A 26,579-nucleotide genomic window follows, 5' to 3' on the forward strand; every position below is an offset into this window, starting at 1 on the left:
GGCACAATACGCTCCTTTATCTGCAGTTTAGTAATCCACCCTTATTTTTATTGTAACTTATAAGGGTTATGATAACAAAAAAGTCGTAGAATCTAATTTTATAATTTGTCTAAAATGTTCTGGACTTAGTTAATTGTGCTTCAGAGGCGGAGGAAGTTCTATTTACACAACTTTAGAACAGTTCGTTCACGACTTTTATAATTATTAAATAGTATTCCTACACAAAGTTTGTGGTAATTATTTGCTCTTTGCTATTCGTACGATGGCAAAAAGTTTCGTAACCAAGAGAAAACTGAAACTGTTACTCTAAAACTACTACCTACTTGTAGTGCCAGCGTAAGTAACTTTTAATAACTATTTCTTTTTATAATGGGATTTAATTAAATGCATTTATAAATTTGTTAATATCATAAACTGTTGACGTCAAAAATATCATCTACTTCATTATCAAACAACTTGAAGGCATTTATATCATTCTTAATAATAATAATTTAAACGCTGTTATACGCCTATACATTATAATCATTTTACAACAACACCAATCATATTCCACAAGATTTTCTTAAATTACTTTGTTGTAATTTCCTCTAAATTTTTAATGACTGGGTAAAAATAAACATAAATAGAATTAATTCTACACAAACCTGTTTGTTTTTCCCCTGCAACCACAGCTTCTGGTGAAACCAATAAAACATTCAAAAGTCCTGATGATATTAATTCTAAAACCTTCTGTCTTTGTACTTTTGTCTGATTAGTATGCAAACAAGCAGCTTTTAAAAAAGCTGGAATTCCAGTGACTTGATCTTCCATTAGAGATACCAGTGGGGAAATAATGAGAGAAATGCAAGGTTCTCTTCTTGAATACAAATACGCCGGCAACTGGTAACACAAACTTTTACCAGAACCAGTACTTAAGGTAACTAATGTAGATTTTCCAGACAAGATTCTCATTACTGCTTGTTCTTGCCCTGGTCTAAATGAAGAATGACCAAATTTTTTCAAAGCAGAGAAAACTTCTTCTGGAGTCTCTAAAATAAGTTTTCTGATGAGAAAAAAAATCCTACATATATTGAAGAACATACCTATAACCATTCCATCTTCATTTGTTTTATAATATGGTTCCACGACTGTCACGTAATCCAAGTATGACTGCAAATCTAACTTGGCAAAATGTTCTTCGAGTTTTAAAGTTTCCGCCAATAAAAGATCAGTATCGCCGTCGTCAAATATATCGTCATCTGAGCCATCCAGGGTGTCTTCTTGCGATTCTGAGGTTGTGACCATGTTTGATTTTCTTATAGCCAATGAACTTTCTTTTGCCATTTTGGATGCATCTTCAAGTGTAGGAAATGGACAAACTTCTTCATCTGCTTCTAAAGGTAGAAGTGTGTCGCCTTTAGTTTTTGGGCAATTTCTAGCAAAATGTCCAACATCTCCACAATTGAAACAAGTAAGCATTCCGCCGTCACAGCCACCCATATCCATATCAGGACCAGCAAGTGCCTTCTTCTTATTTTTCCACTGCTGTTTTTTGTATCTGCTAAAGTTCATATTTTTCTTGCCTCTGCTATAAATCTTCTTCTTCAAATTAATTGTAATAAAATTCTCATTTAAACTGCCTGACTGGATTTTCTTTTGCAACTTTTCCTTTTCTTGTTCACGTTTACTTTTAATCTGGGGTTTATTTTCTTTTGTTTCTTCTTTATTAATTATCTTTGTTGATGTTTCAATTTTGATGAGTTTTTTAATATTTTTGAAGCGTGGTGCTGAAATTCTGGGTTTAATTGAATACTCTAATTCATATGTGGACTCAGTTTCCTCTTCATTGTTTTCTTTTAACTGCGCTACTTTTTTTGCTCTAGGCTTTCTTTTCTTGGAGGTGTCCACCAGTGTATCTTCTCTATTTTCTTCAGTCAATAAATCACTATATTTCGTTTTTTCTTTGCTGAGAGAAAATTCTGGATCATTGGAGTCATTATCTGAATGGAATGGATCTTCATTTTCACTATGGGACTCAACCATGTTTACTTTTGTTTTAGTACTTCGACGAGAAACTCTAATAGTTGGTGGCTCCTCTGTCACTTTTTTTCTTGGGTTTGTCTTTCTTTTTTTAGTAGTTCGCGGTGTAGTTTTTTTTAGTTTGTTCTTTGGGGTATTGGGGATGTCACTATTATCCAACACAGCATCCTCTTTGAACTCAAAAGGATCATCAACTACTACTTTTGATTCATTTATATTATTAGTAATGTCTTGGTTTTTGCTCTTCTCATCACTCAAATTTATGTTCTTTTCTTCACTAACATTAATTTCGCTATTTTGGGTCTGCATGTTTTCAGTAACACTATCTACTTTTTGGGATATGTCAAGTCTTGCTCTTTTAGCAGTATGTCCTAAATTTACAGAGTTTTCTTCATCCGAATTGTCAATAATATCATCACTGTCATAATTAAGATGCATCATAGTTTCGTCAAGATATTCATTACACATTGAACTACTGGATTTTTCAATTTCAACACCAGTAGTCATCCCCACTCTTTCAAGCCAGCCTGAATCAACAGATTTCAATGGTTTGTACTTATTATCTAAAACACTTTGTACTATGTTTGTTGACTGTGAAGTAACTTTCTCAGAAGGAGCCACTATTTTCACATTACTTTTATTAAATATTCCTTCAAAAGATACGCGATCCTTTTCTGCAGAACTACTTTCTGTAAAAGACTGAGTTGGTTGAGACAAAACCGAATTATCAAAACTTGATGACTCATTTTTCTTCTGTGAAAACGACGATGACTTTCGTGAATACCGTTTTGATAATTTTGAGCCACAAAATAACTTTTTTGATAGAGTTGTGTTGAAATTTGGTTTGTCATCGTCTGCTCTTTTTTCAGGCTTGTTGTCTAAATGTGAACCCCACACTTCACTGGCCGGTTCCTCTACAGTTTCTACGTGAACTGTGTCGTTGGTTTCAATTGCGGGGCTGTTTTCGGGTACTTTTTCGTTATTTTCGTCGTCTGAATTAAAACCATCGACACCTTTAAAGCTCTGTTCTAAAGCTGCTGTTTTTAGTTGATAGTACTGGCGATACGCTGCTCTAACTTTTCTATCTGCTTCACGAATATCTAACTGAATGTGGACAAGAGTTAATAAATTAAAAAATGCTAAGAAAAGTACACAATACCTTCGAGGGTAAACGGCCGTGTGTCTTCGTAAAATTGTGCTCCCATAGTTTGACAACGTATTTACACTTATCATACGTACTTTTTATTTCAGGATTTTCTAACAGATCCATGTTACGTCGTTCCAAAACGCCACATAGATTACTAATGTTCTAATTGTTTGTTGTTACTTAAAAACCCATTATCTCCCCTACTGTTTAAGAATTTGACAGTGACAGAGAAAATCGCGCGGAATTTGAACATTGTGGCCAACAAAACTCTTGCCTGGTTATAAATTAAAAATACCTACACCGCATGTTTTAAACATTGCATTTAAATATTTAATTTAAGCAAAAAACGTAATTGAGCAAATATGTAGAAGTCTCAATGGTTCAAGATTCTTGTTTATTGTTTCACAAATTTAAAAAATTAACATTTGGGAGGCATTTACGTTTTTATAGAAAATGCTTGCAGCCCCTCTAGTGACAGATTCGGTGAACTATTTTTTGTTGCTTTTTTTTAAGGTTATACAGATAAAGGTTATATTTAAATGTAAAAATATTTTTTTACACATTATACATTTGGTTCTGTTTAATGACATTTAAATGTATTCTTCAGTGAAATGTAAGAAATGTAGAAATCTAATATTTGACGAAGAAGTATGTAAGTCATTATTTTTGAATTCACATAGTGAAAAGTTGGAAATATCCAACGAAACTGTGTGTAATTTGGAAAATGTGATTTTCCTCAACGAGGATTATGTACCACAATGGATCAAGGACAAAATTGAAACAGAAAACTGGTCGAAAGGAAGAATAAACTGCCCACAATGTGATTCAAGAATTGGAGCCTTTAACTTCATCACAGGACTGAAATGCAACTGCAACAAGTGTGTATTACCATTTGTACATATTATAAGAAGCAAAGTGGATTTAATAAGTTTTTGAATAATTTTTTGCACTGTGAATACAATATTTTGGTAATAAAGCAAACATAAAAAACTTGAAAAATGTTTAATTTATAAAAAGAAGTACAAAAAACATAATAGATTATAAAACCTGCTACCAAATTGTGTAATATCACTATAAATATAATTGTCATAATTCATCCTTATAAAATATATATTGAGCATGTATATTTTGGTATGTGAATATTATTAAACATAAAAAAAAGATACTGGAAATATTGTCTAATCTGATATATCCATAGAAGATCTGCTGAGTATAGAAATAAATTAATGAAAATATAAACTATAAAAACTTTGGAAAATGATTACTGCTGCTTACAACCACCATCTTTGCCTTTCTTCTTTTGTTTCTTTTCCAAGGACGCCGTCCTGCGTTGTCCTTGAATAGGCATATATGGAGGAATATTGCTATCATCATCTAGTTCCGCAATATCTGGTGGGGGCAACACTATACCAGGGCTACTACTAGATGTACTTGTAGTAACAGTACTGGAAGAAGTATCAAAACTGGAAGAAGAGTGCATTCCTCTTTTAGGATATGTTGGGTCAATGGCCATTGCTATATTGATATGTTGAGAACCAGGAGACGTTGAGTGCCCGCTTGCGTTATCACAGCTTTCTGGTTCAGGATATCTTGGCTTGTTTATTCGATTCAATGGAGATCTGCAAACAAACAATATTATAACATTGTCAGATTAACTAAAACAATATACTTCAAATCCAGCTGGGTTGGTCTAACAGCTGGAGTATTTTCCTTGCTTCTATCAGTATCAAAGGACGGACGAACACTTGAGTCAGCACTATTTAGTACTTTTTCATTTAAGGCATACCGTTGCTCATAGCTTTTCTGGGGGCTATAATTTGATTTCATATTATTGTCTATTAAACTATGTGAAGGTATAACATCAGCAGGTAAACTGTAATTAATATCATCTTCATTTTGATTTGGTAGTGCATACGTATCAGATGCATGATTTCTTGGAATAGAAGCTCTAGGCGGTATTAAATCCGCTGGATATGAATAAGAATCATCGGGCATGATTTGATTAGTAGTACCTTGTTGTGATTCCAACTGTTGTTTCTTTGCAAGGGCTTTTTGTTTAGCGCGTTCACGAGCCCGTCTAGCTTTGCTCCTTTCTCTTTCTTGCAACATCTTAGCCAGTTCCTTATCTTGAGCTTCAATTGCTAGCATTCGGTCTCGGTTTAACAAACTATCTTCTAAGGAACCTTCTTGTTCTTGCAACTGACGTGCTAATGCGGCATCTCGTTCCTCCTGAAGCTGTTTCTCTGCCACTTCATCAAGTGGAAGACCCACTTCAGCAATATCAATTCTATCTAGTTGTTTAGCAAGAACTTCGGGGCTACGATAGGGCTCTGTGTATAAATCAGAAACCTCATTTTGAAAAGTCTGAGGAAGCGGCATTGGTTTAGCCTGCCTTCTAGGTAAGTTAGCTTGATAATTATATGAATCTGGTCTATGAGGAGATATGTTTTGTTCATAATTACGAGGTGGTGGTGGTCTTTGACAAGATAACATTTGTTGTCTTTCAACATTGACTCTTTCTCTATGTAAAAGCTGCCTTGCCACATCTTGGTCATGTATTTCCAACAGTCGTCGCTTGTTTCGTTCTTCACGCTCCAGCTGCTCCGCTAGCTGTCTAGCAACCTTGTTATCCTGCTCTTCTTGCTCAGCTAACATACGTTGATAAATTAATGCAGTTTGTTCAGCTAAACGTTGCTCTCTAAGCTGCTCGCTTTTAGCTCTAGGGAAGTCTTCGCGGACTACAGCGTTACGGAATCGATTTCCTGAGAGATGGTCCGTGATTTCTTGGTTCTGTAAACGATATGCTAGGGCCCCATCTTCTCTCACCATCCACTCCTGGCATACTTCAGTTACCCTCCCTTTGGGTAGAGCATCGTCGTCTCGAACATTCGCCTCGGACATTGCCACTGTTAGATAATTAAACTGTTAGATGATTCATTCAATATGTAGTAATTTACGTTGTCACAAACATTCGGGTCACTGATCACAGACAAATTTCACATTAATCATATTGCAAAATTCGAACGAAGAAATACGAATATCAATAATGATTTTTTCCAGAGAGACATCTTCGTCACAAATACCACATTTTCTTTAACAAGAAACAAAGGGATGTTTGAAGTTTGTCAACTTTTTGTTGACAATTCGGCTTGCAAACGAACTATAGGTGGCGCGCGACACAACAACAACAATGGAGACCGAAAAGGAGATAAACGTTTGAGTGTCATATGTGTACGTTGTGAAAAATAGTGTTTGTGGCTTAAAATTGAGTTGTTTTATTGGTGTATATTATTTATTTCTGTGAAAAATGGACCCTAAACGCCGAAACAAAAGTAATAAATACTGCTGCGTGCCCATGTGCACGACGTATTACTCTAGCAATATTTCGTTCCACAAATTCCCAACGTTAAACAAGTTATTGCGACAAAAATGGATTAATGCCTTAAAAATAGGAAAGGAAGTTAGCCAACATATGGTAGTCTGTAGCAAACATTTTCGTGATGAAGACTATTTTTTAAATAGACGTAAGAATAACATAACCTCTATATTTGGTCTGGTTATTTAATTATTTAAAATATATTCTTAGGTTATCAATGTAAACTACAGAGACTAAAACCAAATGCAGTGCCTTCGGAAAATCTTCCAAAAAGAATGCATGACAGAGAAATCAATGAAAATTTGATTTTTCAGAGGCAACAAAGATCTGAAAATCGTAAAAAGTGAGTATAAAATAATAATGCTGACGAATAGGTAATTACTAGTCAGCACATCCCCTTTGTAGGAATAAAGAAATTAAAAGTATGCAACAGCAAGAAAACGAATTTCGAGATCATGAGGGGTCTGTCGAAACAATGAATATTATTTCTATGTATGCATCTGTTCATGATATTTAAATCTTTTTGAGCTTATTTTCCTAGAACACATGATCAAGATGAAGTGGACGTTGCGGAAGTTTTAACATCCTGGGGTCACAGTAATGCTCCTACAAATGTTAAAGAATATGCAGATAAAGGTGTACAAGTAAATACGTACGAGGAATTCAATCAATTTGATGTATCAGACATAATAAATACTGATTACAAACTTCGAATCTTGACTGGCATACAAAGTCTTGCTTTTCTTAATTTATTAACATCAACTTTAGCGCAACACATGAAAATCAAATCAAAACTAAATATAAAAAAATTGATACTTCTATCATTAATGAGATTGAAATTAGATGTACCATTTACTTCTTTAAGCATATTCTTTAATGTTAGCCATACAACAGCTCAAACATATTTTCAGCGCATAATAACTAATTTGGCTTTTTGTTTAAAAAGTGTAATTAGATTTCCTAGCCAACAAGAAATAAAAAGGAGCATGCCAATTTGTTTTCAAAATTATTCTAATACTAGAATTGTACTCGATTGTACTGAATTAGAAATAGAAAAATGTAAATGTCTAAAATGCAGAATCAGAACATACTCATTTTACAAAGGTAGACATACAGTAAAATTTTTAATTGGTGTAGCTCCTTCAGGAACTATAACATATTTAAGTAAACCTTACGGTGGTAGGGCGTCTGACAAAGCCATATTCAACAAGGAAAATATGATTTCAAAATTTTCTCCAGGTGATGGGATTATGGTAGATAAAGGGTTTTTAATCGATAAAGAATGTGCTAACAAAGGAATACAACTGATACGTCCACCGTTTTTAAAAAAGAAAAAACAACTAACAAAGGCGGAAGCATTAAGGACTGCAGAAATAGCCAGAGCGAGAGTGCACGTAGAACGAGCTATCCAGCGAATAAAAAAATTTAAAATTTGTCGAAATATATTGCCATTTAAATTATTAAGAAATATTAACAGTATTGTTATTGTGATAGTAGCTTTAACAAATTTGTCAAGTCCAATTTTATCTGTTGATAAATTTTAAGTTTTTCTTGTAATTATGTATTGTTCTATATTAGAAAAATAACATTTTGATTTTTGATAAGTTTTTTATTATTTTTTTTAAAGTGGTTCACACAATACATGCAACATATTTTGAAAGAAAACACTTTTCAATTTTTTCAAGAGATCATTGCAAAATATTTCGTCCCGATCTATATTTAGCAAATAAAAAGATCTGTCAAAACTTGAATAAATGATGAAATCGCAACCTAGTAAATTTAAAATTGCCAAGGACAATTGTATTTGGGCCATATACCCATGCCGTCTCTTCAATGTCCAGCCTTCCCCCTCTGAAAATTCCATGTACTCCAATGATGGAAGACATTCAGTAATGGTTTTTTTTGCACCTATAAAAACAAGTTTTCATAAAATTTTTCAGTTACAAGTTCGCTTGGTTCACCTAAAACAGGACACTTAATTTCTAATAAACGAATTGGTCGTTTATCCCGAAACACAATGCCATCAGGAGAACAGGCCAACCATGGATTCTTTTGGCACACAATCAGCCCACACTGGATTACAGTTTCGGCACTTGGGAGATTGGTCATATATGCTTGCCGGGCAAAATCTTCTTGGTTGTTGCCATATCTTGTGGCATAGGTTCCCTTAAATGATTTGGGATAAAAATATTTCACGGCTTTGGTATGCCAGTCACCCTGACTGTATGTAAATAAGGTGTAACATCTTGAACCTGTAACATCATGTTAAATAAGCTCATAAAAATTATGAAAACAAACCGGTTATTCTATACTGTCGTTCTTGCATCCATGTGGCTTTGCTTTTAAATGTGTCTTTACAAATTTCAAATCCGTCGCATGGATACAATTTGTTGTAGGTGGCTACACAACACCTCCGTAAGGGAGCATCTAGATTAACCTGGTATATTACCTCACTCAATTCGCTCCGATAAGCATTGTCGCAAATTGCACTGAAGAGATCATCCCTGCAAAAGAAAAAAAAACAGCAGCAGCAAAAACTTTTAAATAAAGATGTGTTTATATCATTAACAATTGCTAAGGCTTGATGATGCCATTTATAACAATTATTTGATACAACCTAGACCTATCTTCAGGATTAATAGTCCCCTTGAACAGCATGGCAGCTCCAGAATTCGGGAGAACTATTACAAAAAAATAAATGATAATACAAAATCAATTTATATAATTTGATGTCTACCTTCAAAGCACTTTTGTACGAAATCTTCTGGAATAATTCCTGCCATATCACATTTGGAATGCTCCGATGACTTAACATGGCAAAATTGTTCCACAGGAACAACTTCTACTAGTTCTTCCCGCTTCCGTTTGCCCCATGCCTGGGGAACATCGGTGCAACTAAGTAGGCCTATACTCTGAGCACTAAAATTATAATGAAATGTTTATGATTTCAACAAGAAACGGTGCAGCTTACTTGTAAACATACAGTAGGGTGGCAACTATGTGCTTACATTTCCCTCCTGCTCCTGCTTTGCAGCTGCAGACACAGTTCCACTGTCTGTAATCTGATAAGACAATCCATTATTAGGTCTATATTAACATATTTTCAGAATGTCACATCACCTGAATAATCTGCAAATTGAATTTGAATTTCGTGAGGTGCTGCACTAATTTTTGAGGCTATGCACCGTGCTTCGATGTTTTGTCCCTCAAAAGTGCAATTGCCTATTAAGCCAGCCACATACAGTGCTTCTCCTTGTTCAAGGGGCCGCGTTTTTCGATCAACACACGCATTGTCTTGTATGTAACTGTATACAGTAGCGGTCATTTCTACGGAACCACTCGATAAAAAGTCAAGTTGATAGCCCTGTCATCTAGTACTTTACGCCGAACGCGGTTGGTAGCGGTAGTTGATATGGCAATCGAAACTAGCACAACACGAATGTTTCGGTTGCCCTCAAATATGCCGCACTGTATCCCGTGCAGACTGTATGTTCTGTTCATCTATTTATTAAAATAAAATATCTACATTAACAATGGGGCCATCTAACCTGTCAAATTTTTGACACATATGTTTTCCCCCAGAAACCCGTCAAGGTCACTTACACCAAACAAATTTTGAAAATTTACACTAGGGAGTGGTTCTATAGAAAAGATCGCGACTTTATGTTACTGATCGAAATCAACATATTTACAACTCAAACTAATAATAAGTACAAAAGAACACAAGCAACACGAAACGAAAGGGAAATTGTCTTAAAACACTCTAAACAACAATGAATCGCACAATAAAAAACAACACTAAACACAACTAAACACTATTAAACACAACTAAACACTATTAAACACAACTAAAAAGCACTAAAAAGCATTAAACACAAAATAAACACCACGCACGAGTCAGAGCTATCTCCCTCTGGAGGGTTCACATTCTTTCCGCTACGTGGCGCGTCGATATCCCGGTCAGCCGAATCACACACAGGCCACAAATGTCAAACAAGAATGACAAGCAGGTTATCCAACTGAATTAGTTTAATCGTATCAGATCGTATCAAGGTTTTTGATTATTGATGTTATTAAAGTTCCGGCCACGGTACATTATCGTTTGTGAGTTTTGTTACCACCGTTGTAACTTGTAACCCTTGTAACCACAGAAGATACTTACCTTCTAGAAGTAAAACAATGGTAAAATTGAAAATCGAAAAATATGTCTAACTTGGATCAACAGACCGAATCGATAATATAATAAGTTGTTTCATTATCTCTTATTATTGTGCGTTGATTAAGTACATGCACTTAATCAATGTCAATGTATTGTGGAAGGAGGACCCTGCTCTTATAAATTTTCCATGATATTGTTGGCTACCTATATACAAATTTATTTTTAAATTTAAAAATGTTTTTTCAAGTCATTTTGAACTTTGTAAAAATGTTGTCAGCAGCCTCAATTTTTGTAACTACAGTGTATCAATAATAATAATAAAAAACTCTTTAAATGGTAAGTACTCAAATTTTAATTTTTTGATTTTTAACATTAACATATTTATTAATCTGTCTAAAATTACGTATGTTAATTGTATATATTGCTTATAAAAAATATAAAGGTGACACGACAACACTGATGATACGGATTATGTACTTATTAAAACCTAATTACTTACAATAATTAGGTAATACAATAATATATTCACAAATTTCATTTTTTTTAACTAAGTAAATCGTAGTCAGGTATTCCTGCCCTGTAGGACTGCAAGTATTTAATATGAGTATTTACATCACAACAGCTTTTTTTCACAGCCTCATCTTCCATCATCATTTTTCGCCATTCCATCTAAAAATATCAGCGATTTTGAAAAATTAAAACATTAATAAACATTCGGATTACCAATCTCTTGTATTTATCTTTTCTTAAGATATACTCTTTACCGAACATTTTTAAAACATCGGATCTTTCACACCATGGCCATATCATGTAATCCAACATTCCTGGTTTGTTACCACTAAAATATGGGCCAGGTCTATTAGCTAATTCTTTTTCAAATGTCGTGAGACCTTCAGTAATAATGTCCGCTTCATCGTTATCAACTCTGCCCGCAGAAACAGTCTTGAGTAAGGCATTTATCACCTAAAAAAGAAATATCGTGGATTTATTAATATTAATAAAAAAGAATTTCAGTTTTGTGTGGATGAAAAAGAGAAGTCAGAAGACGAAATAAAGCACATTTTCTATCCAATTGTTTATGGTGACTAGACTTTTTGTTTTCTAAGAAAAACTATTGTTTGTAAATTTATGTAAAACACAAAGCAAATATGTAAATAAAGTAAGTGATGCGTTTGAGTTCATTATAAAGAATTTCCGTAGTCTAAAAGAGATGACTCATACGTATAGTTATGGAATTATGTACAAAATTTATTAATTAATTAGCAATAAAGCTGTACAAAAAGTGATACCTTGGTAAACTGCCTCAATAAAAGTTGATCTTTCGCCTTCTGTAGAGGATCTTTAGAATGTAAATGATGAGCGTGATATTTTTCATCTAAATAATCAGCAATAATTAAAGACTCGTAAAGCACTTCTCCATTGTCTAACTCTAAGGCAGGGATTTTTCCACTTGGAGTCTTATCGTACATCCAGTCTGGTTTACTAACTAAATTTATGTTAACCACTTCGTATCTGAAACATTTACTTGTTACAGTCTGAGGAGTTGTTTTAAAACAATAATTCCACGTATGGTTGTAATTATAATAGCTATTTTAAAATATTATCATGTGATTTCTTTAAAAATATGTATATTCTTATTTTATGATAAAAAAAAAGAAAAAAAAAACAAGTGCCGAAACCCGGGATCGAACCAGGGACCTTTAGATCTTCAGTCTAACGCTCTCCCAACTGAGCTATTTCGGCATGTCTTACTACAATCTACAAAGTTGTTTAAAACATACGGAATCTTTTTCGCATCTAAAACTAGGACGATTCGTTGACAATAAGGGCAAAATCGATTGCTGTATAAGCGAATTTTCCCTTTTGATATTGGTGATGGTTGTCTTGATCCTGAAAATAAAATTACTGTAAGAATTATATATATACAAAAAAAAATTAAAATAAAAGCTAGTACGATGTTACGTATTATATAAAATACGATAGTCAATCTCTCGGATTTTATCGTCGTTGAATTAACAACAAAAACGCCCATGACACAGTATCGATTTGTCAGAGTGTTTCCTCCAGTTTAGTCAATAAATGGCAAGGTCGCCATTTTCTGGTTCGTGTAGGATACTAACTACTAACTACTAGTAAAGGAAATAATTGGAAATGCAATCATCGTTACAACATTTTTCGTAGATATTTATTACTTCTCTCCCTATTAGGTAATGGGATTGTGAAAAACGAATGCTGTACAACGAACTCAAGCGAACAATGTAATCCAAAGTAAATACAATCACAAACGTATTGTTTACAACAAACTCCACAGATGCTGGTTATGGAATATGATTACTTTGATGGCATATTTGGAAACCTGTCAAAATTAACAAGGAAAATCGGACGAGTCTGAAAGGACGAAAAGAGGAAGGGTGTGCCATCAGCAACATCACTATCACTGAACAGTCGATATTTTTGAAATTTCGATGCGACGTTGTCACGTTATTCCAATTTTTTGTAATCAATTTTTAGCAATGAAAGAGTTCACAAAAAACGAAATAGGGTTATTTTTAAAATTTTTGTTACAATATTTTGTCGAGAGATGATATTTCAGCTTTTTCAAATGTTTTTTTTTCTTTCATTTTAAATATTTCTACATTTACAGTTGATAGTTACTGCAATTGTTTACTTCTTTGAGAGATACACCGACATATTGAAAGAAAGAAAACAAAAAAATAGAGTAAGATGCTGTAATTTGAAAAAATTGAAAAACTGAAATTTGAAAATTGTAACGTATTAGATTTCTTATAAAGGGTCTGTATATTAAAATTTGATTTAATTGATACCACAACAAAGTGTGTATCCTTGTTTATCTCTAGATAAAATATTACTACACAGATCTAAAAAATAATATTTATTACTACGATTATTTGTGAACCCTTGCATTGCTAAAAAAATTCAAGAAAATTGGAAAAATATGGCAATGTCGCATTGGAATTACAAAAATAAACTATAGCTCTAAAGCCTGGAACGAGAACATGTAAAAATATAAAAGGGTGTGCTATTAAAAAAAGTTGTGTGCTATCACTGGCGGATTGAGGACATGGGGATCACCGGGAAATTTACAAAGTGGGGCCCTGTGGTATTGTTTTGGGTATTATTACTATTACTATTAGTTTCAGTTTTGCCGGCGACAAAAATTATGTTGTTTTTAGAATTTCGATGACGCTACCAAGAAAAACCAACGGGAAAAATATAAACATTTTCAATTTTTCAGAATATGCTTATCTTGGACTGTTTGTGTTCATAGTTCGACCGAATTCGACTTTTAGTACGTTCAGATTACTAGCATCAGCGGTTAAAAGAAAATGAAATTTGGTTGATTTTGTGAGCAAAGGACATAAAAAGATCTTAAAATATCTTCATGTTTTCACAGAATTCGGTTTTGCAATTTCAAAGTTAAATTATAAAACATTGTTATATTTGTTATACAATGTTGATTTATTTTTGCTAAGAGTAAAAAGTCAACACGGATTCATAAATCACCCATGCAGGACTAATTTTGAATTTTTTTCCAAAAATCTCATACAAACATACATAGAATATGTAATTCTATAAAATTTAAGAAACATTTATTCTACAAAATTATAAAATGACGTCACCATTTTTTAGGAATTATAAACGAAAAAAATGCTTACGAAAATCTTAAAAACCTTGCAAGTTTTCAGGGCATTCGGTTTTACAATTTCAAAGTTAAATTGTAAAATGTTGTTATACAATTTTGATTTTTTTCTCAAAAATCTGGATGTCTTGAAAACTCGACACGGATTCATGAATCACACATGCAGGAGTATACAGTCCTATAAAATTAAATATATATAATACCAAAAAAAGGGGCAAATTACTAGTAAGGAAAATCGTACGTTCCACCCCACATTTTGTTTTTTAATTTATTATAAGGTGCTTTATGTTTTTTTTTTTGGAAAACAGGCCAATTTTGACGTTGAAGGTTTTTTTTTTTTGTAAAAATCTGGAAGTCAGCGGTGGTCAAAATCTTTATAAATCCACAACTTTTTAAAAGATAACCTTAACAATAGAGTCAAATGTAAAAAAAATGCATTAAAAAAACTTCATGACGAAAATTGACTTTTTTTATTTTATAAAAAAGCAATACAAACTTCAACATCAAAATTGGCCTGTTTGCTTAAAAAAATTATACAGTAAACCCGAGTCATTCAAAAGAGAATTGGATTTGAAATAACAAACAATGCTTTTGGAATCACCAAAATTTATATTTGGTAAATGTAAATAATATAGAACATTTATTCGGCAAAATTCTAAAATCATGTCATGTTTTAAAGTGCCAACAACGAAAAAAATTGATTAACGATTTACCATGGTTACGATAACTTTAAAACGTTTCCAAAATTTCAGAGCATTCAGTTTTGTAGCTTCAAAGTTACTTGTAAGAGCAACCTTGATTTTTTCTCCAAAAATCTGGATGTCTAGGATAAAAACTTAACAGAGGTTCATAAACCACATGTGCAGGAGTAAATTGGTCCAAAATTTTCCTTCATTTGTCTCTTAGATTTTTTTAATAAAATTTTGTGGTGACGTCATCAATTTTTTAGTGGGGATCAATGTATGTCCGAATAATCTAAAAGCATGTGCAAAATTTCAAAGTTGTTGTATAATTTTGATGTTTATTTCTAAAAACTTGCATGTATAAATATTAGTCCAGAATATCAATTTTTAGAAATATTTTACCGTTTTAAAAATATTTTAACTTGGATCATTTTTTCGAAAATTTCAAATCATTACAGTAACGTTAAAAATTGACTGAAAGTTGGTAGATTGACTACTATTTAACCAATAACCACGGGCTGCAGTTACCTTATTAAGTACATATTCTTTTTCAAAATTAAACAATTTTGACAGGTTCTTGGCAAAATTTTCTCAAAAAAAAGTTAATCTCTTTTAATAAACATTTTATGATTTCGGTGTTTTTGCCGCTGCGACTGAACTTTTGTTGAATACCACCAAACGATGGCGTGAGTTATCTATAACAATTGACGCTATTCTGTTTGAAAGTTGAAAGGAAATTTTAAACCATTTATAAAAAACATATCTTGGTAGTAATCCAGCTGCACGTCCTTCATCGACAACAACAAGGTTCCAGCAGGAACCAGCATGGGGAACAGTGGTTCTCTTTCTTCTTATCTGTTTGTACAAATTATCTACTTAACCGTTTTTTTAATATTTCGTGGCTATCAAACCACGTCTCGTCTAAAAAATAAAAAATCACTTCTAATTCACCTAACTACCTTACAAATCACACTGTCCTGAAATAACAATGGCTCAAAAAAAACTATAAGTATATTTTATAAATTGTAATGTGCTAAATTCAGATCTGACAGCAGAATTCTTTTTTTTTTCTATCAAATTACATTTTTGAATTATGCAAAGCACAAAAATAGTTTTCAACAATTTTTGTAATTATTTTTTTAAATTTGATTGCCACCCTTGTTGACATGAAAAGCCTAATTCTGTTAACTAATAAACGTTGAGCATTTTTGTCGCAATAGAGAAATTCTGAAAATAGATTTGAACTCATTGCATCAGCTACCATACGAATTAGATCATTTAATCCAGGAGCCTGAATATTTGGCACAAAATATGGTATAGTGTGACAGGCAGAAGTGGAAGTTAAAACTTTTGTGACGTCACAAAAATTTGAATGCAAATATGCAGTGTCGAAATTACTACTGAAATTAATTCAGCAATTTCAAAACTAAGGGTATTTGTCGAAAACGCTTAAATAGGTCAATTTTTATTTCTAATTTTGCTCTTCTTAAGTTTTTCAATTGTTTACGACGCCATCCACTTTTGAACTACTGCGTCATATGTATTTTTTTGTTATTTGTAGATAGTACCTTTAAGGACTTTTTCAAGGAACCCACGTATTTTAAGAGCTCTTCATTTTTTTAAATTTCATTAAAAAGAAGGTCATACTCTTCATAGTTCGAAAGTGAATGACGTAATATATATGTAAAAAAAACATATCTAATTAGAAATAAAAATTGACCTGTTTCAGTGTTTTAGACAAATACCAACAGTTTTGCAGTTGCCTACTGAATTTTTATTCCGTAAGTAATTTCCACCCTGTATATTATTTCATACAAATAAAAATTGTTGTTTAATAAGAACGTGATTGAATTTCAACTTGCTTTATTAATGAAGCTTTCTATTAAATTTAATTATTTGTACAATACGTTTTGTTTTGTTACGTACATTTGTGATATTGTGTTGTGTTATAACTTTATAAGTATTTTTATTATAACCGTATATGGTAGTTTTAAAAAAGGAATTGCGGAGATTATGTTTTATGAGTCTTAAAATAGCTTGCTGCATTAATAAACAAAGCTGTACTATTTTACTGTTACCATAATTTATTTCTGCCTGTTATAGGTAGGTATAGACGGAAATAAGGTCAACAGCATGTTACAACAGCAGGAAATTTTAAATTCAAGTGAGGCAATGGAACAAAAATAAATATGACAACATTCGATATAACCTGAAATAAAGTTTTCAAACAACGGAACTTCATTACTTAATAGCCACTGTAAACACACATTTATATAAATGAATTCATTACAAAGTAGTTTTTGCAGAATAGGTGGGCAGTTGAGAATAATAAGCACACACAAAACAAATATTAACATAAATGCAAGAAAGTTTTGTTTGCAGGTCTCTTTAGCTAATGCAGTTTATTATCATTTTATCAGATACGTGTTGGTGTAAAACACACTCACGTATTTGTATAGTGCCTTTTTTAGCGTATACTTATTTATTTCACAATGCTGACAAAATACGACCATAACCAAAAAACTCGTTTTTATTTTAAATTGGCAATTTCTGCTATATATTAAAGAATGCGGTAATATTTATTTTAACTAGAAACCAAATTAAGACTTCACTTGCGAAATGCACGGATAGTGCCTCTCGAAGTGTATATAATTAATGACTTACCTTTCCTAAGATGTTTTGAATTCATTGTAGTTCACTCAAAATTGTGTCGTTTGCCGAATGTTATTTCAGTGTCGTAGTGTTATGTCTAGAAAATTGATCTCAAATAATAATCAATTCCTGCACCACGACGGCAGCGACGAGTAAACTAAACACCAGAGATCGTCACAACCTAGCGCTCACACGTTGAAGTTGCGCATTCGCCATAAAGCTAAAGAAAACTGAAACATTCACCACTTTGTTTGAACACTTATACACAAATTATCATAAGGTTATAAAAATATAATTAAAAGTTATAACTTTTTTCATTTTCTATTTAATAAACAATGTTCGCTTCGGAAAATAGTGGTTAACATGTGACCGGTGTCTATAAATATACATATTACTTGATTATTATTTACAAGACTATAAAAAAGACATCTTAAGGTTACATCGATTGCAGCAAATGTAAAAGATGGAATCTGGCTACTGATGACATCTAAATCGTCATTCCAATGGTTAAACAAAATTATTAGCCTAAGAACTTGCGACCAATTTACTTGTGAATGAAGTCTCGTATACCTACTGAATTACTCATTCTGGAAACTGGTATTGGCCGGAATACGTCACTCCTAATTCACAAAGGGGGTAAAACAAGTTATAATTTATACGACGTGATGAAAAAATGACGTATGAAGTGGATAGTACGTGGTAAAGAAGGCTCTAAGAACTCGAAAAAATGGTTAAAAAAATCCCTGCATCAAACTTTCGAAAATATTAAACTTCGAAGTTGAAGAATTAATTTCGTAATTCTGATTTGTTTGAATGAACTGCCTGTCTCACACACAATTAAATAATGCCATTTTTCACAATTTTTGTCGGAATTTGTCGATTAAATTCACATTAAATAAAATTCAGGGATTTTTTTAGCAATTTTTTTCGAGTTTTTCAGAGCCTTTTTAACAACGAACCATCAAGCTTATACGTCATTTTTTCATCACCCTGTATATAGCACCAGGTTTGTCATTTGTTTGAAGATGAGTGTTTGTTATGGAGAAAAAATATTGCAAGAACATTTCCGCTCCTCTAAATCGTTAACTTACTAATAAGTGGTATTTTTTTATGTTTGCTATTTCACCAGTGTTAAAATTTAAATCGAGTTGATAATAAGTGTTCTAATGAATTATTCTAATACTGCAGAAAGGCGCAATAAATCTTTGAGAATTTGGGGTTGTTTATTTAGGCCAGAATGGGCATTCTTTATTCTGTAGGTATTCAAAAGTTTGTGAATGGTTTTTCATGACTACTAAAATACACAAATAAATCGGTCGATAGTTCTATAATTGTACCTAGGTCGAATACGAAAACATAGGAATCCCGTTTTCGTCTATCTGTCGTTTGTGTCGATTTTTATTTTACAGATAATTTCCGAAACTACGGAACTGATTGTCATCAAATTTTATATGTATTTTGGGATAATGTAAAAGATGGTAAAACGCAAACCAAAATTAGTCTAAAAATTCTCACTAACATCTTGATGACGTGCCTGCAAAGTGTTTTTCATTAAAGGCCATTTAAATGTTTACTTCCCGAGCCTAAGCAAAGGAAGTATTGTAATCGAGTCCATCGGCCGACTCTCTACTTTTGCATTTTCTCAACCTATCATGAACCCTAGAGGACGAAGAAATAGGTCTCCCGTTTCCGTCTGTCTGTCTGTCTGTCCGTCTGTCCGTCTGTCTGCCGTCCCGGATTTTTATTAGACAGATAATCTCCGAAAGTACTGGGCCGATTGTTGTCAAATTTTGTATTTATATTAGGTATATCATGGCGTCAACCAAACTTTGTCTAATCATCCCCACCACTAATGTGATGACGACACTTCAAAATTGTACATAGTAATTGGGTTTTAAATTGTATCAAATAACATAGTCTTATACATGCAGTTTATGACTGCGAATTGAGATTTTACTCGAAATGTCCAGATTTTTGGAAAAAAAAAAATTAGGACACAACATTTTGATATTTAATCAGGAACAACAAAATCTAATGCTTTGAAATCTTGGAGATGTTTTAAAGTTATCATAAGCATGGTAAATTTTTAGTCAAAATGTATTTACTCATCCCCCCCCCCCCCTCCTAAAAAATTAATGACGTCACCTCAAAATTTTGCTGAATAAATCCTATCTTAAATTGTGCAAAATATGATGAGTCCGTGGTTGTGATTTATCATTCCATTCATATTTTTTGGATTTGCATATACAGGGTGACTCAAAAAAATTAATAAATGCGTGAATTTATTTTATTCATTTAATCAGGAACTACAAAATTCAATGCTTTGAAATCTTTGAGATGTTTTAAAGTTATCATAAGCATGGTAAATTTTTAGTCAAAATGTATTTACTCATCCCCCCCTAAAAATTAATGGCTTCACCTCAAAATTTTGCTGAATAAATCCTGTCTTAAATGTGTAAAATATTATGAGTCTGTAGTTGTGATTTATCATTCCATTCATATTTTTTGGATTTGTATATGCAATTATGCAGGGTGATTCAAAAAAATTAATGAATGCATGAATTTATTTTATTGATTCAATCAGAAACTACAAAACGGAATGCTTTGAAATCTTGGAAATATTTTAAATTTATCATAAGCAAGGTAAATTTGTGTTCAAAATGTATTTGCTCATCCCCCCTAAAAAATTGATGACACCATCCCAAAATTTTGCTGAATAAATCCTATCTAAAATGTACAAAATATGATGAGCCTCTTCTTGTGATTTATCACTCCATTAATATTTTTTGGATTTGCATATACAGGGTGACTTTTTTCTGAAAAAAATGTGCTATCTGAGATGTGTAAAGAATGATGTGTCTATACTTGTGATTTATAACTGCATTAATATTTTTCAGATTTGCTTATACGGGGTGTCTGAAAAAAATGAATGACTGAGTCACTTTATTTTATTGATTAAATCAAGAATTGCAAAACTGAATACTGTGAAATCTTGAGACGTTTTAAAGTCATTGTAAGCATGGAAAATTGTTAATCAAAATACATCTGTATATTTCCCCCAAAAAATTGATGACGTTATCTCAAAATTTTGCCGAATAAATTTTACCTAAAATGTACAAAATACGATGAGTTTTTACTTGTGATTCATCATAGCATTCATATTTTTTATTGATCAAATTAAGAACGAGTCACCCCATTTTCCCGAAAATGTGAAAATACAACCTTATTTAATAAAAATTATAATAATGATATTCAGAACATTTAGTCAATTAGTTCATTATTACTAGTTGTTGTTTTGATCCTCTGTTTTGAGAGGATGAACTCATTCAAATCAAACTAATTTCTCTGTGAGACATTCTTCCGATGTTTCAAGTTGTTTTACTTATCGAGGATAACCTAAGGACGTACAGTAATGGCATTGCTCAATTTGGTACTTTCAAATTTTCTGGATATTTCATCACTATACAGGGCGCTCATTTTATCTGTTCATGCCTGATAATTTTTGCATAGGCAACATATTATACACCCCAGATACGACTTCGTCCAATTTATTTTTTTTTTAATAAGCAATCATAGCAATCACAGAAAAAAATGAAAAATGAAGCTTTCTACTTTTTTTTTAAGCCTGATTATAATACGCCTATGAAGTATACCGTTCTAAACAATTTTTTCAGTTCACCCTACATGCATTGAAGAGCAGAATTTTGATCTGATTTAATTTAGGATAAGGGTATTTATGTCCCACTGTGAAAACAATAAAAAAATTGATAATGTCATCACAAAATCAAAAAAGATAAATACTCTTTAAACTGTGTATGTCAAAAGATACTTTCACATGTGCTTTAATATTTTTAATTTTCGAGGATAAGCTAGGAAAGGCTTTTATTAAAAAGCCAGCCGCTATGTTTAACTCTTGTGGAGTAAGTATTGAATACATTTTCAGAATGCAATATCTCCGTTTTTAACAGACTTGTTCTTATGAAATTTTAAATATAATCTGTTCACAATCTCCTTTACATAAAACAATTATAGTTTTTTTATCATCATCATTATTTTTAACATTTTCGTGAAATTTTCCAAATAATTTTAAAAATCAATACCTCAATGATTTCTGAAAATTTCGGAATACAATTTTCACCACTGGTTTCAACTTACAAACATCTAGAAACTGTAGAAAAAACATTGTCGATTTTTTTTATTGGAAATGAGATGCAGAAAAGCAGTTTTTTTGACACAAGCTGCTTTTACTATAAAATTTGAAAATTTATTTTATAGAATACAAAATTTTGGAACCACTTTAAGGTTCTTTATCTCCTTAAAAGGCGTTGATTAATTCAAGGGCGAGAGAAACACTATCTAAACTTTTTGAAATATTTTTTTATCTTTGCAGATTATTGGATTACATGAAACAAAACAATAATTCTCTAAAATAAAGATATCAAAATCAAAATTTATTATTTTTTAAAAAACAACAATTAATATCTTTAAAATTTTCGGTAAAGCACTAATTGGTAATGTGTAAACTAACATGCTGGTTTTGGTTTATTATTTTTAATTTTATACAATATGGGGTTATGTACAAGAGGAAAATTTTACTTCTTATCTTATAGAGACTCCTCTGAATTCTTGGTAGCTACTTTTTTTCCAAGAATAAAGGAGCTTGTTAAATATTTAAAAAATACAACAAAATAACTTAAATTTTACGTATATATTGTATAATTGATCAATGTCCAGAATATGCAATGTTTTTGCATTCTCATTTTGACTAGTTTCAGATAAGCGCCGTCAATATAATTTTTTAATAGCAATATAGGATAACTTTAACATTATTGAAAAGTTTCTTTTGAATTTAATCATGTATCCTATATATTTGTTCTTTTTTACTTTTGTAAAATAAAGAGTTTTCTATATTTTGAATACTAACTAAATAAAAGTCTAGGTTTTAGATTTGAATTTGCATTATTTACTGTTTAATTTCATCAGCCTTCAATTTGCGACAACGCAAATTAGCGTGAAATTGAGCCCACATGGTATAGGTTTCATCTACGAAAAACGAAAAGGTGCTCTCAATTAATATAAATAAATATCTAATTAAAATTACCAACCACTCCAATCTGACGCTTGATGTATTTGCAAAAAAATAATTTTCACAAGAAGAAAAATTAATTTTCACAACTTTTGTTAATGCCAATTTCATTTTATTTCATTTTGTAATTTTAACCTAAATTTTAAAGTGTTTTTGATAGCTTGAAGATGGCCTTACGTTATTTTTCGGTCGAAACATGTCGCGGTGAAATAAATTGTGTTCGAAAGACACAAATTTCAATAAAAAGTCGAACAGGTTAAAGAGATGGTGTATCTAAAAAATGTTAAAATTACCTAACTTACATCAAAAAAGAAATATTTTTATTTTACAACCGTTGCTCAAGGAACTCGTCAGTTATTTCATAGTAGTAATGAAAATGTTGAATCTTAAATAGCTATTTCTATCAAATTTAGGATGCAGTAAAATTTGCATTAGTGTTATCAAACTTCATTTAAATTTCAGCGAAAAGATTGTGAATTGTATGTATAATAACCACAGTTATGAACATTTTTTTTTCTCATGCAGATTTCGCTACAGGAAATCTTGATGAAAAAATATGTGTTGACGAGCACGTGTTACTGGTCACGCTACAAAGGATGCAGGAAATAGTGATTAAATTGTGTAAAACAATGCTTCAATTATGTTTTTGATATGTTTAAAAAACTATTGACTAAGTTAGTGGGAATTTAAAGTAAACGCAAATATGATTATAAAAAAAACACTAATTTTGGCACATGAAGAAGATGTCTTGGTTTCCTTAGTAATTTTAAATTTTATCAACTTTTTGAAGGAGTCAAGTTAGTCTATATAACGCACTATCTTCCAAAAGTGCTGATTACATTTTCTGAGTACAATCTAGAAAAAAAAAATCCAGATCTTGTTGTTTAAGAACACTTTTTACTCTACTTGTTAGAGTTATTTCTGCTGAGCGATTATTTTTCAAATTATTATATAGACTTCCAAAAGCAACAAATTTTAAACTTGAAAATAACGTGTCCGGTGCGTGCAATTTCGTTCAGGGTTGAGTTTAAAAATATCCCTTATTATTTTTATGTAAGGTTTGGCAAGAATTAACAAAGTCTATGGACCAGTAAGTACAACATCAATTACCTTCCCTACCTCTAACTGCATGATTAACTAACAAAAATGTTTATAATAATAAGGTTCTTTGGATGAGGGTATACAATACCCTACTGAGTTAGGGAATCGTTAAATTAACATCAAGGCGTAATTTAAACTTCATCTAGAATAGACAAATATACTCATGTAAGGATTATCCTGTTTACTTTGTTTCTAATATTTTCAGTTCATATATATACAGAAATATACCGGGTGCCCATTTTACCAGTTCCACTTTAATATCTCAATTTTGAAAATGTTGCGCATCAGACTAGCCTGCAGAGAATAGAAAGATATCTACAGTTCTACATGTCATAAAAATTTCACAGCGGACTGTCAAAAAATAACGACATACGAAATTAATGGAGTATTGCCATTTGAACTGGGCCACATTGTACATATATTTTTATACACAATTATACATATATTTATACATTTATACTTTTTGTTGGCAGTTTTTTTTTTATTAAATTTAACACAAAAATGTTGTTGCGGCTATCAGTCACTTTTATTGGAGTCCTCGTATAGGTTTTGATTTTATAAATTGCTGTTTAATTTTTTGGATATTAATTAATTCTAATTTATTATGGCTGTATAGTGTTATATTTAGTTATGTAAATACTCATATTTACATGGTACAATCATTAAATGTAAAAAGCTACAATGTATATAATTATTACAAACTTTATAGTCATAATTAATAAATCAAGTGTTTTTATACTTTTACTTCTTATAAAACTCGTCAGTTCACCTGGTAGCATTAATAAACATTTTAAATCATAATAGTAAAAAAATACGGATGATAGGTGAGGTCGTCCTTCTGTATATTTATCCTAAACGGCGTATTATTATTTACTATTATAGAGATGATATTATTTTTTGAGTATTAAGACCCGTAACTTTATATTTAGCTGTGGTATTTCCCTTTAATGATAGGACATAAAGAGATTCTACTGTTCATTAAAAAAAAAACTTGTTCATCTAGATACTTAATAATAATTTCTTAATGTGGTTGTTAAATCAGACAAAGAAATTAAAAAAATAATTTTTAAATTGTAGTAAGTACATATACATTTCAGAAAAACTGCGAAAAACCCCTCAGTTAAATACCAACATTTTATATAAACACCGGAACACTTGACATCCCATTACTTTTTTTGTAGGGCCCCTATTTAGTAAAGTGGTTAAAAATGGTTACTTTATAACAGACTGATTGGTGAATGGTAAAAATTGCGTTTAAATGTATTGATTAGAAATTAACCACACAGTTGTACATAAATCGGAATAACTGGTTCCTAAAAGCTGAATCAAAATAATAATAAAAAAAAAAAAAACAAAATAAAAAATATTGTTAAAAAGTGTTAATATAAAGAAAATCAACTCCTAAAGAAGGTTTTGTTAAGATCTGCAACCAATAATACACACTTCACACATGCGCACGAACTAAAATCAGTGGCGCGTGTTAAATGACTTTCAAAGAAGTTCATTCTTCCAGTCCTTAGAGGACCGTGTGTGGTGTCTGTGATTGTGTACACGTGGGGTTAAAAATACGTACTGCAACTGGTGCCACCGTCGAGAACATGAATTCTGCTGTTCCCAAAACTATGTGACTTAATTTTCAAAATCCTTTATTCCGACTGTCACAACATAATCTCGTCAGCGAGACACTTGGATGTTTTTATTACATGGAAGTAAATGACAACAAAAATAAAATGATTAGTGAAAAAGAAACTTATGACTGGGGTGAAGATTTCGACGACGCGACGTTTAAAAGTTGTTTCGCTCGTTCAGTGGCAGTGAATTCCCAATATAAACAGTTCAAAACATCGGACCCACGACAGCTGCAAACCGCTGACAATAATGATTCTTCCCAGGAGACCTTTAAAAGATTAACTACTCGACCGTTAATTCCCGTAAATGAGCCTATCATGGAAGAAGTTAAATTGAGAAAGGTTAGTGATTTTAATGTTAAAAACATTAATGCAGTGTTAAAAAGTCGTTAAAGAAAACAGAGCAAGAAGCATTACATTGTTATTTACCGCTCGCGACTCCCAAACGAATGTTTAACTGAATCTAAAAGCTCTGCAAAGTATTTATAAAAACCAGTTGACACAGTTGTTGCAGATGCAGTTTATGGTAGAGTTTTTAAAGCGCCAGTGTGTCGATTTTTTTGTACCATGAAACTATTGTGCATCTTGACGTTCAAGAGAGTTCTGACAATAGCTTCCTCAAATTAATGTTCCCATCCAGGAACGCTTCAAAACGTTTTTTATTTACAACAGCATAAATCAGTGAAAATAAATAAAATCAATCACTACAAACATAACCGCCTTTCGACGCATAGGCACAGGAATTTTATATAAATATTTAAGCATTATTTATATACTTCGCCTAAATATTTATACAAAATGCACATCGTCAATGAATCTGAAAATTTTAATTTAAACTGGCAGCCGAAAAAATAAAGCAAAACCATCTCATTTCTCTAGTTATTTATATTTGAGAAATATTAACTTGACAAAAATCTGTCAGTGATTTACGACATTGCTGTAAACCTGTTCAAGCTTTTTTTATCAAGTGTCATTACTGAATTTCTTTTGGAATGCATTCTCTATCGTACGGACCCATCGTTAACACAAATATAAAAAATGTTTGTATGTTGCAAATAATTTGCTTA

General features: G+C 31.8%; 6 protein-coding genes and 1 non-coding gene across 13 annotated transcripts in view; 2 read left to right on the top strand and 5 right to left on the bottom strand.

Annotated features, from left to right (window-relative positions):
* Positions 1-3,358, bottom strand: part of LOC135134983 (ATP-dependent DNA helicase Q4) — a 29,915-nt gene extending 26,557 nt beyond the window's left edge. For both annotated transcript variants that reach the window (XM_064063915.1, XM_064063916.1), the window contains exons 1-3: positions 3,179-3,358; positions 1,083-3,123; positions 645-1,028 (exon numbers count right to left, since the gene is read on the bottom strand). In XM_064063915.1, coding sequence (XP_063919985.1) covers positions 645-1,028; positions 1,083-3,123; positions 3,179-3,289 — 2,536 coding nt within the window. In that variant the 5' untranslated portion in view covers positions 3,290-3,358. The remainder of the gene's footprint in view (positions 1-644; positions 1,029-1,082; positions 3,124-3,178) is intronic.
* A 796-nt stretch (positions 3,359-4,154) lies between these two features.
* LOC135134882 (putative uncharacterized protein DDB_G0271606) lies at positions 4,155-6,299 on the bottom strand. Its single transcript, XM_064063757.1, has 2 exons — positions 4,836-6,299; positions 4,155-4,785 (listed from the first exon to the last, which is right to left on the bottom strand). Exons 1-2 carry the CDS (start codon positions 6,065-6,067, stop codon positions 4,428-4,430), a joined length of 1,590 nt encoding a protein of 529 aa, XP_063919827.1. The 5' UTR covers positions 6,068-6,299; the 3' UTR covers positions 4,155-4,427.
* A 45-nt stretch (positions 6,300-6,344) lies between these two features.
* Positions 6,345-8,146, top strand: LOC135134883 (uncharacterized). The gene is made up of 4 exons (XM_064063758.1): positions 6,345-6,690; positions 6,753-6,885; positions 6,948-7,034; positions 7,084-8,146. Exons 1-4 carry the CDS (start codon positions 6,474-6,476, stop codon positions 8,084-8,086), a joined length of 1,440 nt encoding a protein of 479 aa, XP_063919828.1. The 5' UTR covers positions 6,345-6,473; the 3' UTR covers positions 8,087-8,146.
* On the bottom strand, positions 8,131-10,753 carry LOC135134884 (uncharacterized). Of its 6 annotated transcripts, none has more exons than XR_010281404.1 (7): positions 10,705-10,753; positions 9,663-10,043; positions 9,514-9,604; positions 9,280-9,461; positions 8,841-9,223; positions 8,504-8,794; positions 8,131-8,450 (listed from the first exon to the last, which is right to left on the bottom strand). XR_010281404.1 is itself a non-coding variant. In XM_064063761.1 (7 exons), the coding sequence occupies exons 1-5, from the start codon at positions 10,108-10,110 to the stop codon at positions 9,117-9,119; spliced, it is 585 nt and encodes a 194-aa protein (XP_063919831.1). In that variant the 5' UTR covers positions 10,111-10,644; the 3' UTR covers positions 8,131-8,450; positions 8,504-8,794; positions 8,841-9,116. The 6 variants fall into 6 exon arrangements, 2 of the variants coding, with proteins under 2 accessions (XP_063919831.1, XP_063919830.1); XR_010281406.1 differs by having other exon boundaries at positions 9,663-9,847; positions 10,705-10,722; XR_010281403.1 differs by lacking the exon at positions 10,705-10,753 and adding an exon at positions 10,091-10,642.
* Positions 10,754-11,029: 276 nt separating this feature from the next.
* LOC135135141 (pyrimidodiazepine synthase-like) lies at positions 11,030-17,927 on the bottom strand. Its single transcript, XM_064064137.1, has 5 exons — positions 17,710-17,927; positions 12,483-12,591; positions 11,991-12,213; positions 11,425-11,664; positions 11,030-11,370 (listed from the first exon to the last, which is right to left on the bottom strand). The coding sequence occupies exons 1-5, from the start codon at positions 17,732-17,734 to the stop codon at positions 11,245-11,247; spliced, it is 723 nt and encodes a 240-aa protein (XP_063920207.1). The 5' UTR covers positions 17,735-17,927; the 3' UTR covers positions 11,030-11,244.
* Positions 12,372-12,444, bottom strand: Trnaf-gaa (transfer RNA phenylalanine (anticodon GAA)). Its single transcript has one exon. It is a non-coding gene; the product is annotated as a tRNA-Phe (tRNA).
* Positions 17,928-25,378: 7,451 nt separating the features above from the next.
* The window catches only part of LOC135135049 (uncharacterized), a 50,786-nt gene continuing 49,585 nt past the window's right edge, over positions 25,379-26,579 (top strand). The window contains exon 1 of the mRNA XM_064063989.1: positions 25,379-25,854. Within this exon, the coding sequence (XP_063920059.1) occupies positions 25,588-25,854 (267 nt within the window). The 5' untranslated portion in view covers positions 25,379-25,587. The remainder of the gene's footprint in view (positions 25,855-26,579) is intronic.

This window comes from Zophobas morio, unplaced genomic scaffold (assembly GCF_036711695.1).
Source record: "Zophobas morio isolate AGI-343-1 ecotype UQ-CSIRO unplaced genomic scaffold, CSIRO_AGI_Zmor_V1 ptg000024l, whole genome shotgun sequence".
Taxonomy (NCBI): domain Eukaryota; kingdom Metazoa; phylum Arthropoda; class Insecta; order Coleoptera; family Tenebrionidae; genus Zophobas; species Zophobas morio.

Bases quoted from the DNA above. Each gene is read 5' to 3' on its own strand.
- LOC135134883 (XM_064063758.1), top strand. From the start codon at position 6,474: ATGGACCCTAAACGCCGAAACAAAAGTAATAAATACTGCTGCGTGCCC. The intron at 6,691-6,752 runs GTAAGAATAACA...ATATATTCTTAG, and splicing joins AGACTATTTTTTAAATAGAC to GTTATCAATGTAAACTACAG. The intron at 6,886-6,947 runs GTGAGTATAAAA...TCCCCTTTGTAG, and splicing joins AGATCTGAAAATCGTAAAAA to GAATAAAGAAATTAAAAGTA.
- LOC135134882 (XM_064063757.1), bottom strand. From the start codon at position 6,067: ATGTCCGAGGCGAATGTTCGAGACGACGATGCTCTACCCAAAGGGAGG. The intron at 4,786-4,835 runs GTATATTGTTTT...GTTTGTTTGCAG, and splicing joins CCAACCCAGCTGGATTTGAA to ATCTCCATTGAATCGAATAA.
- LOC135134884 (XM_064063761.1), bottom strand. From the start codon at position 10,110: ATGTGTCAAAAATTTGACAG. The intron at 9,462-9,513 runs GTAAGCTGCACC...TTATAATTTTAG, and splicing joins ACCCTACTGTATGTTTACAA to TGCTCAGAGTATAGGCCTAC. The intron at 9,224-9,279 runs GTAGACATCAAA...TTTTTGTAATAG, and splicing joins CGTACAAAAGTGCTTTGAAG to TTCTCCCGAATTCTGGAGCT.
- LOC135135141 (XM_064064137.1), bottom strand. From the start codon at position 17,734: ATGAATTCAAAACATCTTAGGAAAG. The intron at 12,592-17,709 runs GTAAGTCATTAA...TTTTATTTTCAG, and splicing joins TTCAAAACATCTTAGGAAAG to GATCAAGACAACCATCACCA. The intron at 12,214-12,482 runs GTATGTTTTAAA...TAAATGTTTCAG, and splicing joins TTAGATGCGAAAAAGATTCC to ATACGAAGTGGTTAACATAA.